The sequence below is a fragment of the Rattus norvegicus genome, chromosome 16, assembly GCF_036323735.1.
Source record: "Rattus norvegicus strain BN/NHsdMcwi chromosome 16, GRCr8, whole genome shotgun sequence".
NCBI lineage: Eukaryota > Metazoa > Chordata > Mammalia > Rodentia > Muridae > Rattus > Rattus norvegicus.
Window position 1 is genome coordinate 20,135,377 of NC_086034.1, and position 16,648 is coordinate 20,152,024.

At 40.3% G+C, this 16,648-nt stretch overlaps 1 protein-coding gene across 1 annotated transcript; it reads left to right on the forward strand.

The window, feature by feature from the left end:
• Nucleotides 1-6,347: 6,347 nt before the first annotated feature.
• LOC134482329 (ankyrin repeat domain-containing protein 7-like) lies at nucleotides 6,348-16,392 on the forward strand. The gene is made up of 4 exons (XM_063275819.1): nucleotides 6,348-7,226; nucleotides 11,715-11,829; nucleotides 12,560-12,733; nucleotides 13,723-16,392. Exons 1-4 carry the CDS (start codon nucleotides 6,970-6,972, stop codon nucleotides 13,885-13,887), a joined length of 711 nt encoding a protein of 236 aa, XP_063131889.1. The 5' UTR covers nucleotides 6,348-6,969; the 3' UTR covers nucleotides 13,888-16,392.
• The last annotated feature ends 256 nt before the right edge of the window (nucleotides 16,393-16,648 follow it).

A 16,648-nucleotide genomic window follows, 5' to 3' on the forward strand; every position in this document is an offset into this window, starting at 1 on the left:
AATTTTGTACACAGACAGCCATGAGTCATTGAACACCCCTGTCTGGGTTCAGGTAAAGCAGATGTCTACCCTTCAAGAGACTAGAGGCTCCAGGAAGCTTATACATATGGTGGAGTTGCTGGGCTGGGGATATCCTTGTGGAGGAGACAAGGGGTAGGGGGAGGAGGTATGCAATATTTAGATGTGGAACTGTCAGGGGGTGGATTGGGAGGGGAATGAAATCTGAAGTGTAAAAGTAAATAAATAAAAAATGATAGCAATCTACTTGCTGATAGCAATCTACTGATTCAATACAATCTATCAAAATTCCAATTCAATCCTTCATAGAGTCAGAAAGATGAATTTGGAAATTCACTTGGAATAACAACAAAAAAAACAAGGATAGAGAAAACTATCCTCAACATAAAGAAATAATAACAATAAAAGATAGAATCACCGTCCTTGACCTCAAGCTGTATTACAGAGCAATAGTTTTAAAAACTGTATGGTATTAAAAACAGAGACAAGCAGGTAGATCAATGTAATAGAATTGAAGACACCGAAATGAACAAATACTCCTATGGTCCCTTGATGTTTGACAAAGGAAATATAACCATACAGTAGAAAAAAGATAGCTTTTTCAATAATTGTTGCTGGATCAACTGGAAGTTCGCACCCAGAAGAATGCATATTGATCTTCTTCCCTAGTGCAAAGCTCAAGGGCAAGTGGATCAAGGACATCCACATAAAAAGAAAACACTCAAAGCCAGAGGGGAAACTGTGGAGAAAAGCCTCGAACGTAGGGACTCTGCGGAAATTTTCCTGAAAAGAAACACCAATGGCTTCTGCTCAAGGACTTTCAAATGGGACCTCATAATATTGCAAAGCTTCTCTAAGGCAAAGGATACTGTCTTTAGGACAACACGGCAACCAAGAGATTGGGAAAAGGTCTTTACCAATCCTACATTCAATAGAGGTCTAATATCCAATATGTACTAAGAACTCAAGAACTTAGACTCCAGAGAGCCAAATAATCCTATTAGAGAAATGGATATAGAACTAAACAGAGAAATCTCAGCTGAGGAATATCGAACAACTGAAAAGTACCTGTAGAAATGTTCTTCAACAATCTTAGTCATTAGGGGAATGCAAATCAAAACAATGCTGAGATTCTACTTCACACCCCTCAGAGTGGCTAGGAACAAACCTCAGGTGACCACAGATTCTGACAAGAATGTGGAGAAAGCAGAACACTCCTCCACTGTTACTTGGATAGCGAGCTGGTACAACTGCTCTGGTAATCAGCTGGGGGTTTCCTCAGAAAATAGACATAGTACTACCTGAGGACCCAGGTATACCCATTTCTGGGCATAGAGCCAATAGATGCTCCAACATATAACAGACAAACATGCTCCAGTAAGTCCATGGCAGCCTTATTTTTAATAGCTAGAAGCTGGAAAGAACCCAGAAGTCCATCAACAAAAGAATGGATACAGAGAATGTGGTACAATTACACAAACGCAGTACTACTCAGCTATTAAAAAGCAATGACTTCATGAAATTCATAGGCAAAAGGATGGAACTAGAAAATATCATCTTGAGTGAGGTGACCCCAGAAAATAACACAGATGGTGTGCACTCACTGATAAGTGAATAGTAGCCCTGAAGCTCAGATGAGCCAAGGTGCAATCCACAGATCACATAAAGCTCAAGAAGAAGGACAACCAAAATGTGTTTGTGTCAGTATTTCTTAGAAGGGGGAACAAAAATATTTATAGCAGGAAATATGAAGCCAAAATTTGGAGAAGAGATTGAAGGAAAGTATATATTAATTAACTAATTAATTAAAAAATAAAAATTAAAAATAAATCCATGGTATATGGGGAATTGACAGCACGTTAACAAATTATACTGATGAATAGAGACAGCTTCATGGAGAAGACAGAAACTTGGTCCATTACACAGAACAAGCACAAAAGTCAATGCCACATGCATCATGGAACAAAACATAAGACTTCATACCACAGATGTGGGAGATGAGAAAATAGGAAATATGTTTGACTTTACTGTACAGAATGGTACTTCCTGAACATTACTCCTATAGCATAGAGAATAAAAACATCCATTCATAAATCATACCTCCTGAAATTTAAAACATGGCATAAATCAATGATCATCATCATTTAGCTGAAAATGATGCCTCTACCATTCGTAAAAATCTTAATAGATTCCTATAAAAAATAAGTATATTTACTCTATAAACACAAGAAAAACCTTATCTATTAAGCTTCACACCTACCAAGTAGCATTCATGATACGTAAAGTAGTCTGCATGATTTCAGAACAGAAATGCAAACATGGTTATCCCAAAGCTACAAATACTGCAAAGTAAACCAGTTACTGGCTCGTAAGATGTTCTGGTACAGTAGTGGAACACATATTATGGAAATAATTCTATTTCCTGATTCTATTTCAGACACACTCTATGTGATGGAAGCCAGGCCTGAAACTGCTAAAGCAGCCAAAACCCTAAGAGTAGATATGTCCTGAGCCAAGAGGAAAACTCAGTACTCTTATCCGTATCAATGAAATGACTGTCATAGCTATAGATCTGTGTTTGGAACCCTCATTAGAAAAGCATCATCTTCTTGTAGGCTATAGACACTAACACAGAGACCCCAACCTGGAAAGTGTACAGAGAAGGTGGTAACTCCATTTTAAATGGGATGACTCCTTTACATCTCTCCCTCAAGACTTCATTATCTCTATAGCAAATAAACGTAGAGATTCTAAGAGATTGGGGTGATAGATTACTGTAGTGAGTGACTTACAGACATAATACCAAGTCCCTAGTAAAAGAGAAGAAAAAACAACATGGAATCTGAGAAGTAATACTAAGAAGTCAATAGGATTCAAACAAGGAATTGCTGAGTGGATGAAGGTAGAGGTCAGTACTTTCCCTTTCGTGCATTCAGAGGACCTGTAGGAGCATCACCTAAGGACGGCACAATGGCACCAGCCACCCTGTGTTTCCCTTCAGTATTTAGGTATTTTAGTAATATCTGCAATTTAATGAGTATAAATATCCTCCACTTGGGAAGACAGATGTGATGTTTGGATTCCACTGAGCATGGATGTTTGTTAAAATTTATTCTCAGTCTAATAGGTCAGGTCTGCACCTGAAGGGTGCACTGTGCACTCACTGATTTTGGTGAACAGGATTTTATGTGTGAAAAGAACAAATACTTCTCACGCATTTACCAGATGATGCAATCCAGGAGATTGGAACCTTGATCAAGGAGAATCCATGTCTCTGTGACTGCAGTGTCCTGGAGGTGACTCATTTGTCCTTCTTTGCCATCGGGCAGGCAGCAGGCCAATACCATGACAGTAGATGTATCCATGTCCAAGGTGATCCTTAGTGAAGCTCAGTTTTTTTCAGAGATAAAGTGACGTCACGAACAGCAGATGACGTTTGCAGACATGACAATTTATGGAGTCTGGTCTGCGTACGCTGTAAAGTTGTAAAAGAAAGCCAGCACAGCACTGTTAGTAAAACAGTCCAAGGAGAGCAGTAGGCCTCTGATTTGTGAGGGTTTATCATGAGATTGCTAAGTAGGACTCCCTCTTGTCAAGGACTCTGCTGCTAGTCCTAGTGACTCATCCTATGAGTGTTGACCTAAACTGTTTGCCTTTTAATTAAGAGTTTCCCATTAAGAATATCCTTGTAAGAGCACCAGTGGAAGGGGAAGCCCTGGATCCTGCTAAGACTGAACCCCCAGTGAACTAGATTGTTGGGGGGAGGGCGGCAATGGGGGGAGGATGGGGAGGGGAACACCCATAAAGAAGGGGAGGGGCAGGGATTAGGGGGATGTTTTCCTGGAAACCAGGAAAGGGAATAACATTCGAAATGTATATAAGAAATACTCAAGTTAATTAAAAAAAAGTTTCCCATTAAAATGTTCTAAGTGAAAGCCACAAGTTTCTATACTCTTTATTACATCAGTAGCTTTTTAGTGTATTTTTCAAGTGAAAACCAGTCTTCAACTCGTACCCTTTAAAACTTCAGGAGCTCCTTCCAGTACCTGATGGAATTAGGATGCCCCATTCTGTGTGGGGTGTTTTCAGCAAAGGCCCCTGTATTGGACTCATGACTGCTAGCATTTGTTCCATCCGGAAGACCTAGTTTTACAGGAATGCCCCCAAAATTCACTCTTCCATCCTCTCTGACTCTGCTCAACAGCAGCACTGGAGCCTTGGAGGCTAGGATGCTGGTTGATTTTAAGCAACTCTACAAAATGTGGATATAATCTGGGAAAAGTGAATCACAGTAGAGGTATCTTCTCCATCACATTGTCCTGAGGGCAAGTCTGAAGCTCATTTTTTTGTGATTGATGTATAATTGCCCTGCTAAGTGTAAAAGACAAAAGAGAGAACCCCAAATGGTCCAGCATGATGAATGGGTAAACAGAGTTTATCATATTGATACAATGGACTAGTCTCTAGAGATGGACAGAGGCATTGACAGTATCTTATGATAAAAGAAGCTATTATTTAATGACCAAGAAAGGGGATATTTCTATATTAGATGACTTCATTTTTGTTAAATACGCAAAATGACCTGGTTCGTGGGGGCATAGAAATTTATCCCAGCACTCAGGAAGCAGAGGCATGTAGATTTTCACGAGTTTGGGGCCAGCCTAGTCTACAGAGGTAGATTCAGGAGAGCCAGAGCTACACACACTCAAACACACACACACACACACACACACACACACACACACACACACACACACACACACACACACAGACAGAGAGAGAGAGAGAGAGAGGGAGAGAGAGAGGGAGAGAGAGAGAGAGAGAGAAAGGGGGTGGGCAGAGACAAACTTTCTTGAAAATCAACCAATCACTCACACAAGGAATCACTTAAACAAACAAAAACCTCAAAAAACCAGACACCAAAAAACCAATCAATCTATCAAACAATGTCAGAAGCAACAGCAGCAGCAGCAGCAGCAGCAGCAACAACAACGACAACAACAACGACGACAACATCTACACCAAAAACCAACCGAATGAGACCAAATGTTAGATTGGATTGCAGCCAGTTTACTCCTTAACTCAAAGCATCCATGAAACCCAGGCACATCATGGGCTATGGTGTGCTCTACACATCCTGATCTTAAGTTCCTATACTTAAAGTAACACTTCTGTCATTAAAGAGGGATAGGCTGAGCTGGTGCCTAACAAGTTGATAGGGGGTAGGATCTGGAGGAATAAAGAGTACCTTCTAATGGCCACAGAGTTTTCTCAAACTTAAAATATTTTTAAAACCAATAGTATAAGGGATGCATAATTTAATGACATAGTAAGAATGCACTCCTAGATTATATACTTGAAAAAGATGAATTTGCTGCATAAGTGTATTACATACCTGTAAACATGTTATTATTGAAAGATAATGCTTCTTTCACATGTATGAATGTTTTGCCTACGTGTCTGTGTGTGCACTATATGTATGTCTGGGCCTGTGAAGATATGAGAGTTCTAGATCGCCTATAATTAGATTTGAAGATGCCTTTGAGCTTCTTTGTAGGTGTTACTGTAGGTTTCAGGGTTTGAAGCTGACTGATGTTGAGGATTACCTTTGCCCTCCAGTAGCAGACAGGTTACCTTCCAGTATTATGAACTCTGGTTAGTAGTGTGAAGAGTCTAGTTAGACCCCGGCTCAACCTATCCCTCCCCCCCCTGTGATGACAGAAATGTTATCTTCAGAAGTCAGTCCTGAACATCAGATTGTGTAGAGCAACCAATAGTCTTGGCACTGGCTTGTGATGGTCAAGGTTTTCTATAGGACCCTTTGGGTAATGACTCAACAGGTTGTCACCCATTCCTGTTGCTGGATTTGTAACTTGGTGGCACAAGATGTCTAGGTGGAGCCTCGTGTCATGTTAGTTTTTGGCTCCATATGTATTCCATACATATAGGAAGCTAATAGAGTAGCAGATTTCCATTTAATTTTTTCAAAGGGACTTTAGTGTTTGTTGTCCCTCCCCTTATTTCCTACTTTACCTAGGCTTGCATACCAGGGCTGTGGGTGCCTGGTTAAGAAAAAGAAACTGACCCTCTTCCTTATCAAGTATGAATCTGTATGCCCATTCCAACATGCAGCCAGCAGGTGACCAGGATACACTGGAGAGAGTGATCAACTCCAGTCAACATCATGTTGATGAATATGAAAGGAGGGTAATGGGGCTTGAAAAATGCGAGGGAGGTAGAAGTGTGTACCCTTTGCCTCTACCCATTTCTCCTGGTTCCCTCTCATTAACCCCTCCTATTCTAGCTTTTATCTCTTCCCAACACTATACACTCCTTCCTCTTCCTGGGGCGATATTCTTCTGCTCCCTAGTTCCCTAGTAGATAGTCAGGAATCCTGTGTGGTTATCCAGATTGTAGTTCTCATATCAGATACTTAAAACCTAACATCCTTAACAGCAGACACATGAAATGTTTGTTGTTTTGGGTCTGGGTTTGCCAAATCAGGATGATTTTTTTAGGTCCATCAGGCCAGTCTTAGGGTTACAGATTGCAATGGCTGCCCTAACTGCCCTCAGTACTCCCTTTGAAGGCCATGCAAATAGATCTACTTCAGCGTCAACATTGACAGAGCTTTGAACAAGCACTGAGGGGGCTGGGCTCCTAACAGTGGAGTCTGAGGGGGGCACACATGGAGCATAAGCATAGGGTACAGTCCGTAAGCCAGCTCCATTGTGAGCTCAGAGCATGTCACTATGGTGGTGCCAGTGCAGCTGTGTTACTAGGTGATGAAGTATAGTTCAGTTAACCCTGAACGAGCAGGTCTTGCCTACACTTCTTTGGCAAGAATTGGTGATTTTAGCAAACTCTTATCGTATAATTTGGGAGGTGGAGATTAGCTAAATGGGAGGGAAGAGAGAGTAAGAAGGTCCTGGGCGGCCCTAGCGCTCCATAATGGAGGAAGATTTTGAATATGATGCTCTGGCATTGAAGTTCCCCAGAAGGGGACGCTGGTACACCCGTCTGTGGCGCTCCTGTCCTGGTTTTGGATGCCTGCGTCAAAAGAAAACGACGAAATTTCCCCTCTATCTGATTGGGTATGATCCCGTGGGTCGATTACAAAGAGCGGCCTGTGTTGGGGACGTGGAGAAAATTGAAAGTATGATCCATGAGTGTCATCATCATGTGGATGAATCTGATTGGAGGGGCAGGTAATGGGGCTTCAAATTGATGAGGGGAGTAAAAGGAGGAGGGTGGGAACTGTTAGGGACACTCAGGGCTAAGGAGGAAGACAAATCAACTTCCAGGGCTACAATCTGAGGGTAGAGAGTGGTCATACATAGGCTCATTTTCACTGGGGACCCCTGGGTTTTATACCTGCTAAATGCTCTTAGTCGTATGAGACCTCCACACTGTGGAACAGCAGCTCCTAGGCCTTAATGAAACTACATAATTTTATTCTTATGTTAACCCTTACATTTTGTAAACATACAAAAAGACACACACACTCACACACATAAATACCGTTGTTTTGCCTCTGTGTATTTTCTGTGTACCATTGTGATAGAACCTGGTGCAGGATCCCCTGGAACTGCAGCTATAGACAGTTGTGAGCTGCCCTGTGTGTCTTAGCAATCAAACTGAGTTCTCTACTAAACAAAACTAGAGCTGTTATTGCCAAGACCCCTATCTAGATTTTCTTTCTTCTTTGTTGTTGTTGTTGTTTTCTGTTTTTTCATTTTTATTAGATAGTTCATACATTTACATTTCAATGTTATGTCCTGTCCTGCCTCTTCCATCCCACTTCCCACTCCCCCTGTTTCTATGACGACTTTCTTAATACATAATATGATGCAATATAATAATGTATAATATAATATAATGTATATGATACAATATAATAATATAGTATAAAATAATAATGGATCAAAGACATTTAGAACTGGAACTGTGACCATGCTCCCATGTAATCACCTTCTGTACTGTTGTTTTTACATCGATACACATGTGAAGGACAGAGATTGTCCTCATCTCACTTCCTGTGCCCCACACGTGTGGAGCTTAGGGTGTGGTGGTCAGAGACAATGTCGACTGCTAGTTATGTTGTACCACCATGGGGTTCTAAGGCCTGAGCTCAGGCAAGCAGGCCTCCCTGTGGGTTCCAGCCCATCGTCCCTCTGTTCTGGAGACTCCACTCAAGCAAGTCCATGGTGTGCTTTATTTACTGTCTTGGAGCACACTGATCCTCACACTTGTAGGCAAGTGAGCTTTGCGGATCCCCTTATCCCAAGATCAGCAGTCAGGTTTTCAGGACAAATGCTTTACCAGTTGAGTTTTAACAACTACCCCAGCCCCTCATTCCTTTTTCTCTGTGTGTGTGTGGGTTCTTACCATGAACCCCCTTGCTCATCGTCCCTCCTCCTCTTATATGAGGGTTCACCCCCACCCGTTTGCCCACTCCTTCCGGATTCCCTGCCTTAGCATTCCGTTCCACTGGGGCTAGAGCCTTGGCAGGACCACGAGCTTCTCCTCTTATTGGTGCCCAACAAGGCCATCCTCTTCTACATATGCAGTTGAAGCCAGGGGTCTTTCCATGTGAACTCTTTAGATGAACGGATATCTGGGTTCTCTCCAGCTCCTGGCTATTGTAAATAAGGCTGTTGTGAATGTTATGGAATATGTTTCTTTGTTTTATATTGGAGCCCTTTTTGTGTATATGCACAGGAGTGTGTAAAGCTGGGTCCTCCAAACAGATTTCCAGAGTTGTCCCAGCTTGCTCTCCCACCTACAAAGGAGGAGTGTTCCTCCTTCTCCAAATCCTCGCCTACCTCTGTTGCCTGAGTTTTGATCTTAGCCACTCTGACTGGTGTGGCGTTGAATCACAGGGTGGTACTGATTTGCATTTTCTCTGATGACTAAAGATGTTGACCAGTCATTTAGGTTCTTTTTGGCCATTTGATATTCCTCAATTGAGAATTCTTTGTTTAGCTCTGCTCCCCATTTTGTAATAGAGTAATTTGATTCTCTGGAGTCCAACTATTTGAATTCTATGTGTATATTGGATGTAAGCCTTCTATCAGATGTAGGATTCATAAAAATCTTTTCCAATCTGTTAGTAGCCATTTTCTTCTAATGACAGTACACTTTGCCTTACAGAAGCTTTGCAATTTGATGAGGTCCCATTTGTTGATTCTTGATCTTGGAGAATAAACTATTGCTGTTCTGTTCAGGAAATTTTCCCAAGTATTCCAGGCTCATGTATTCTAGGCTCTTCCCCATGTTTTCTTCTTTTAAGTTGAGTATATCTGGTTTTATGTGGAGATCCTTGATTTGCTTGGATTTTAACTGTGTACAGGGTGATAAGAAAGGTTTGATTTGCAGTCTACATGCTGAGTGCCAGTTGATTCAGCACCAGTTGTTGAAAAAGCTATCTTTTTCCCACTAGATGGTTTTAGTTCTTTTGTTAAAAATCAAGTGACCATAGGTAGGTGTATGGGTTCATTTCTGGGTCTCCTATTCTATTCCATTGATCTACTTGCCTATCGCTGTACCAGTATCATAACATTTTTATCACTATTGCTCTGTAATACAGCTTAAGGTTAGGGAGGGTGATTCCCCCAGAATTTTTTTTCTTGTTGAGTATAGTTCTCAGGATCCTGTTTTTTTGTTAATGCAAGTGAATTTCCAAATCGCTCTTTCTACCTCCATGGGGAATGGAGTTAGAATTTTGATGGAGATTGCGTCGAATCAGTAGATTGCTTTTGGACAGATGCCCAATTTTATAATGTTAATCCTGCCAATCTGTGAGAATGGGAGATCTTTCCATCTTATGAGATCTTCTATTCTTTCTTCAGAGACTTGAAGTTCTTACCAAACAGGATTTTCACTTGCTTGGTTAGAGTCACACTGGGTTATTTTATTTTATTTGTGATTATTCTGAAGGTGTTGTTTCCCTAATTCCTTTCTTAGCCTGTTCATCCTTTGAATAGAGAAAGGCTACTGATTTGTTTGAGTTAATTTTGTATCCAGCCACTTTGCTGAATTTGTTTAAGGGGGCATCCTTGACTACTCCCTGATTTTAGTGGTATTCCTTCAACTTTCTCTCAATTTAGTTTGATGTAGGCTATTGGTTTGCTGTATATTGCTTTTCCTATGTTTATAGTAAGCTTTGAATTCCTGATTTTTCCAAGACTTTTAAAGGTTAGCACCTCATTCTTATATCCTGTCTTTATGGTTGAAGGGGAATCGATGACACACCAGCATATTTTCCCTAGTTCACATGCTTCTTGATCATTTTGTTATTCTAAGATGTTAATTAGTCTTTAAGGTGGAGCTTCATATAAAGAATACAAGAATGAAGTTTAGTTTTAAAATATTCTTCTGTTCATTGAATATTTTCTTTAAAAACACTGAATTGTCCAATGGTAATTTTTCATTCTGTCAGTCCATTTATTCCCCACATGTAACTTAGATATCCCCTGTGTAGAATACACGTTCTAATATCTCTCAAGATCTTCCCATTTGTAAAACTTCATTTCTCTGCCCAGTCAAGCTTCCTTACATTCTATAAATTTAAATATAACATGAAATGAACATTACTCTTTGGAACCCTTCTTTCATTTTACTGAAACTCTATGAATCTCAAGCAAGGCAGCTATGCCACCATAGGTTATTACCTTGTAGCAATATTTACCTGATTTTGGTGTGAGTCCATGGGCACATTGATCAATATATGGCAAAGCATGAGGTCCTGGTTTCTATACCGAGTATAGAAGTGTTACATATGGGCATAAAAAATGAAATGTGAAAATAAAAATAAAAGAAAGTATTGAGGACTGAGGGCTTATATTTTGTTCACTGTTAAAAATGTACATAGATGCAAGTGACCGGTAAAATTGCCACTTACCTGTCGATTGTGACATATTTTTGTTTAATGTAGGCCACAATGGGTTGCATGATAATTACCTTTAATTTTGTAAAGTGCTAAAAGTATTGCTAATTATAGTTGTAAACTAATAAAAAGGTTAAATGACCTTCCATTCTTAGAGAGGGTAAAATGTGAATGAAAATGAAGGTAACCACAATGGATAAGATAGGAGGATTAAGAAATGTAAACTTCTTTTATATGAATTTTTTTATGTGTACTGCTGATAAAATCCTGTTTTTCTCTCACAGAATAGTTCTGTTTGTTATCACTAGGAAGAGAAATCATTACCATGATCAGGAAATGCTGAGCTCTCAGGAGCTGGAAATGCTTGTAGTGTTGTAGCAGATTTCTTCCCCATTCGAACTGAAACATCAGAGTAGCCCCTATTAAGATATGTTTAATGTTCATCCCTTGGATGGGGACATGGAGTCATGGAGCTCCTGAAAATACCGAGGAGTAACTAGTAAGTTCCAGATATTAGAGTATGACTTAAATTCAAGCTGAGATCAATTTGGGAACTTTTCTAGGATTCAGACAGGCTGCTTTGAGCAGCGAAGAAGGTCAGGATAGAACACCTGCCTTAAATAGGAAGAGTCATGTACCATATCCCTAGCACAGTAAATGAACATTTGAGTAGACCTCAATAAATAAGAACATTGTAGTTACTTTCTTCCATCAGATAGAAATCACCTTCATATTATGTAGTACTTACAGGTGATGATAGTCTTACTGGGAATTCAGAGATGTTGCTAAATGTGTTTTCAATTTGCAGGACATCGCTGCATTATGCGAGTGCCCACAACCATCCAGATGTAGTGACACTGTTATTAGAAAATAAGTCCAACATTAACATCCAGGATGATGAAGGCTGCACACCGTTGATTAAGGTAGCTATTGGCCATCTGTTTTGGTATGAAATGGATTAGAGGTGTCCTTGTTTGGTTTCTGTTGTTGTGAGAAAACACAGACCAAAACTTACTCAGGAGAGGAAAAAGTTATTTAGCTTACATTTATTCATCCCAGTTGATCCTCATGGGAAACCTGGTCAGGAACTCAAATCAGGAACTGGGGGGAAGAACTAAACTAGAGATCAGGGGAGAATGCAGCTTTCCATGGCTTTTACCCAGGTTTGCTCAGCTTTTTTTTTATACAACTTTGAACTCAGGCATGCCCCTACCACAAGACTTTGGGCTTTCCTACTTCTGTCTAAATAAAAAAAAAAAATAGTTCCACACAGTGCCCCAGAGGCCAGTCCAATTCCTCAAGTGAGGATCTTTCCAGGAGTATTAAGCATGTATCACATTGGCAAAAAGAACAAAATCTAAGCAAACAAGCAATCTCTGCATTGTGACAGCCAACCACACAGACCTGAGTGCTTAGGACATCTAGGTGGGTTGGTAGAACCCCTTAATTCTACCACTTGGAAAAAGATGTGGTGGGGAGATCATTAAATGAGTCAAGCCTGGAGTATTTAAGAAGACCTTGTGTCAAAATGGAGGGAAAATATGAATAACTAAAACTCTGTCTGATTTCAGAGAAACTATTCAGTGCCATTGTAGAAATGTCTCCCTTGGCTTCCTTGAAGTGAAGATGTATTTCTTTGTACAATTTCCACAGGCTGCGCAGCGGGACAACACACATTGTGTTTGTGTATTGCTCAGGCACAATGCTAATCCAAATTTGATGGATTACAGTGGGAATACAGCCTTTCACCATGCCATTTCCAGGGGCAGCATAGCAATTGTAAAGATGCTCCTGGAGTACAACGTAGATATTGAAGCCAAAACAGAGGTAAAGGTCATTCAACTTCATTCCCAATGCACTTCTAGCTACTTCTAGCTGGGACACTCAGACCTATTTTCTACATGCAGAACCTCAAGCATTCTCACTGAATGTGTTCAGAGGAACGCTTTTTCTCTTTAAATATATGTGTGTGTGTGTGTGTGTGTGTGTGTGTGTGTGTGTGTGTCTGTGTGTGTGTGTATTTATAATTAGTGCCAAAAAACCCACAGAATAGCATACTTTGTCTCAGCGTTGACTTTAAGTTTGAAATTCAAGATTATAGGCTTTAGGATTACACACACACACACACACACACAGACACACACACACACACACACACATACACACACACATCACATCACATCACATCTACACCAACAAGGAAAAGAAATACATTTCAAGTTTAATGATTGTAGAATATATAGAACTGGGTTGCTGCTAAGAAGGTATTGATGTGTGTTTGGCTCAGGAATGAGGGCAGACTGGGAAAGGAGAGAGGTGTCAGGCAAATTAGAAAATCTGATCATTGAGAAAATATACAAAACATTTTTATGATTTTCAAAAGTTTTGGTATTCATAGAAGATGCTATTGCCCTTGGGAGATAATTCTTAGTTTAGAAAAGAAATATATTTGGAGTGCAGATTGAGAAACTCTGCTCCAGATACCTCTTGAGCACACTCCTTCAACAGGGGCATACCAAACTTTATATTTTGGGGTTGTGTCCATGGAGGTCCTAGTCTTTGGAGCTAAGAAGATTGGAACCATTGAGTGTTTGGTGAAAATTCTGGAAGGGATTGGTGTTCATATGCAGTGTTGTGTAGACAAAAGATGTGTCAAAGGGAAGAAGAGAGCTGTGTGTGGAAAGCACAGCAGGTGTTGTAGGAAAAATGATGCCTTGTGACTCAGTACAGTGTGTGTTTATGTTCACAAAATCTGTGATGAACTTTCAGTTGAGAAACAAGTTGTTTTATAAAATGTAATATTGTTTTCTTTACAGTATGGCTTGACACCACTGCAACTTGCAACATATGAAAATCAGACTGAAATGATAAACTTCTTAGAATCAATGAGTGCAGATGCAAAGGCCGTGCAAGTGTCAAACAGGTACAGTTTCTTCTCTTCTACAATCTTAGTGTTGTTCTTGATGGTGAGAATTGCTTAAGTCAGGAATATTAATATGATATTAAATGATTTGAAAAACTCTGAGAGAAATATTTAGAAAGCTTATTACACACGAAATATGAGCTAGAAAAGAGACTGTTCCAACACAACAAAAGAACAGCAGTACCAGGAGTACTACATAGCTCAGTAGTTCAGTTCGTGAGTCATGAACCAAGACAAAGAATAAGCTAGATCAGCTGTTGGTCCACTTCAGTATTTTTTATTCTGACACAGTTTGCCACTGAATTAAAGGTCATGTGTGTCATTGGCAAATGTTCTACCATGAATAAACACCCCCAGTCCCTGAGTCTGAAATTTTATAATTTCTGACCTTAAAAATGACAGTATAAGCCATATCTTTAGAATTATATGTTACATAATCACAGGTAATAAATAGTGTTTCCTAATGATCTGTTTGAAATGTCCAATGCAGTAGAAAACAACCTTTTGCTAGGAGGTGTTCGGTAAACTTTCATCCTGTAATTAACTAGCAATGTTGGTGATATTGCACTCCAAGACATTTTTGTATCACATTTCAGATGGAGCTTTTAATGTGGATATATAAATAGTTCATTTCCTTCCACATATTCTGGTATTTTAGAATTATAAATCTTCTCCTAGATTTTGTGAATGTTTAGCTCTAAAAAAATTGATCTTACAAAGCTATATACCCTTCCATATGAAATAAAATTATTATGCTGAAATTCCCTGTTTAGTACACATGTTTACCTAATGTTTATGTTGAGCCATTATTTCCAGACAACAGATCTGTGCTTTAAGGTGAGCCTTTCTAGAGAGAGCTCACTCTCCTTTCAAAACTTAATGCTCTTTGAAATATTTAATTTTATTTTTTCTTATTCATTTTACATCAAACTCACTGACCCTGTCTCAGTCTCCCTATTCCACAGTCCTTTCTGGTTCCCCTTCCCCTTCACCTCTGAGCAGTCATGGATCCCCTATGTATCCCCACACCCTGGCACTTCAAGTCTCTGCAAGGGTAGACACTTCCTCTCTCTCCAAGGTCAGACAAGGCAGCTCAGCTAGAAGGAGGTATCCCATGTATAAGCAACAGCTTTTTGATAGGCCCCATCCCAGTTGACTGGGACCCATATGAAAACCTAGCTGCTCTTCTGCTACATATGAGTGGGAAGGTGTGAGTCCAGCCCGTGTATGTTCTGTGGTTGGTGGTTCAGTCTCTGAGAGCCCCAGGCGTCCAGGTTATTTCACTTTGTTGTTTGTCCTCTGGAGTTCTTATCTCCTTGCAGACCTGGAATCTTTCCTCCTAGTGTTCCCTAAGAGTCTACTGCCATACATCCCTGAGCAAGGCAAATATTCTCTTTAGAGTTTTTAAGAGGGAGGGAGGAGAGAGAGACAGAGAGACAGAGAGAGAGAGAGAGAGAGAGAGACAGAGACAGAGACAGAGACAGACAGAGAGAGACAGAGAGAGAGACAGAGAGAGACAGAGAGAGAGACAGAGAGAGAGACAGAGTGTCAGAGAGAGAGAGAGAGACAGAGAGAGAGACAGAGAGAGAGATTGATTGATTGTGTGTATGCATGCTTGAGCCTTTTAGTTTGTGTTCTATTTAAAAGCTAACCATGCCTCATGTTTTCTCTTGAGAAAGTCGCAAGGATACCAGTCAACAGTCATAGTGAATTGCTGAAAAATAAATTCAAAATTGTTTGACTAGACCTGTAGTTCCATGAATTACATCCCAGACTGTGGGAGGTAGGAGACACACAGACCTTTGTGAGTTAAGTACAACATGGTCTATGGCGTGGGTTTCAGACCAGCATGGCTACATAGTGAGATCCGGTTTCAAAAAACATTGTTTGTGAACATCTAAACTAAGATACAGGGGACTGAAATATAAAGGGCTTCAAATGCTCGCTAAATGTTTTTCTTATGAATAGTACAATAACCATAACTTATAAATCTATGCCACAGTGCAAGAAGACCAGCACATAAAAAAGAAGTGAAGCATGTAAGATTTTTGGAAGGTAAGATTTTTTATATCATATATAAATTTACTATATTGTAGCTGGTCTTATTCACCCTAGATAAAATAGTGCGGACATTTTAGCTCCTCTCCTACTGTGACCACACAAGGCAGCCCAGCTAGCAGAAAGGAAACCAAATGCAGGCAACAGAATGAGAACCTGCCCTCACTTCAGTAAATCAGGAGTCCACATGAAGAGCACGTGAAGCTGCACGTCTGCTACCTCTGAATATGGGGTCTATGTGCAGCCCTGACGTGCTCTTTGATAGGTGGTTCAGTCCCTGTGAGCCCTCATGGGCCCCTGTTGGTTAATCTGTAGGTTTTCTTGTTGTGTTTCTGAACCTTCAATGGCACTGTCCTCCTTTGAATTCAATATCCTTCCCCCAACTCTTTCACAAGACGCCCCAACCTCCACCTGATATTTATTTGGCTGTGGGTGTGTACATCTGTTTCTATCCAGGGCTTGATGAAGACTCTCAGAAGAATTATCCAAGGTTTCTGTCTGCAAGCATAGCAAAATATCATTAATGGAGTCAAAGACTGGCTCTCTCCCACAGGGTGGGTCTCAAGTTGGTCCAGTTATTGGTTTGGTATCTCCTTAATGTCCGTTCCATTTTAACCTGCATATCTTGCTGGTAGGATAAATTTTGGGTTGATGTTTTTCTGAGTGCTTTGGTGTTCTCCTCCTTCTCCTGGAAGTCTCCCCTGTGTACAGAAGATGACCACTGAAAGCTGTATATCACCTGCTGCTAGTAGGCTCTGCAA

Coding starts and splice junctions, on each gene's coding strand:
- LOC134482329 (XM_063275819.1), top strand. CDS start 6,970: ATGGAGGAAGATTTTGAATATGATGCTCTGGCATTGAAGTTCCCCAGA. Junction 7,227..11,714: donor GAATCTGATTGGAGGGGCAG/GTAATGGGGCTT, acceptor TTCAATTTGCAG/GACATCGCTGCATTATGCGA. Junction 11,830..12,559: donor GCTGCACACCGTTGATTAAG/GTAGCTATTGGC, acceptor CAATTTCCACAG/GCTGCGCAGCGGGACAACAC.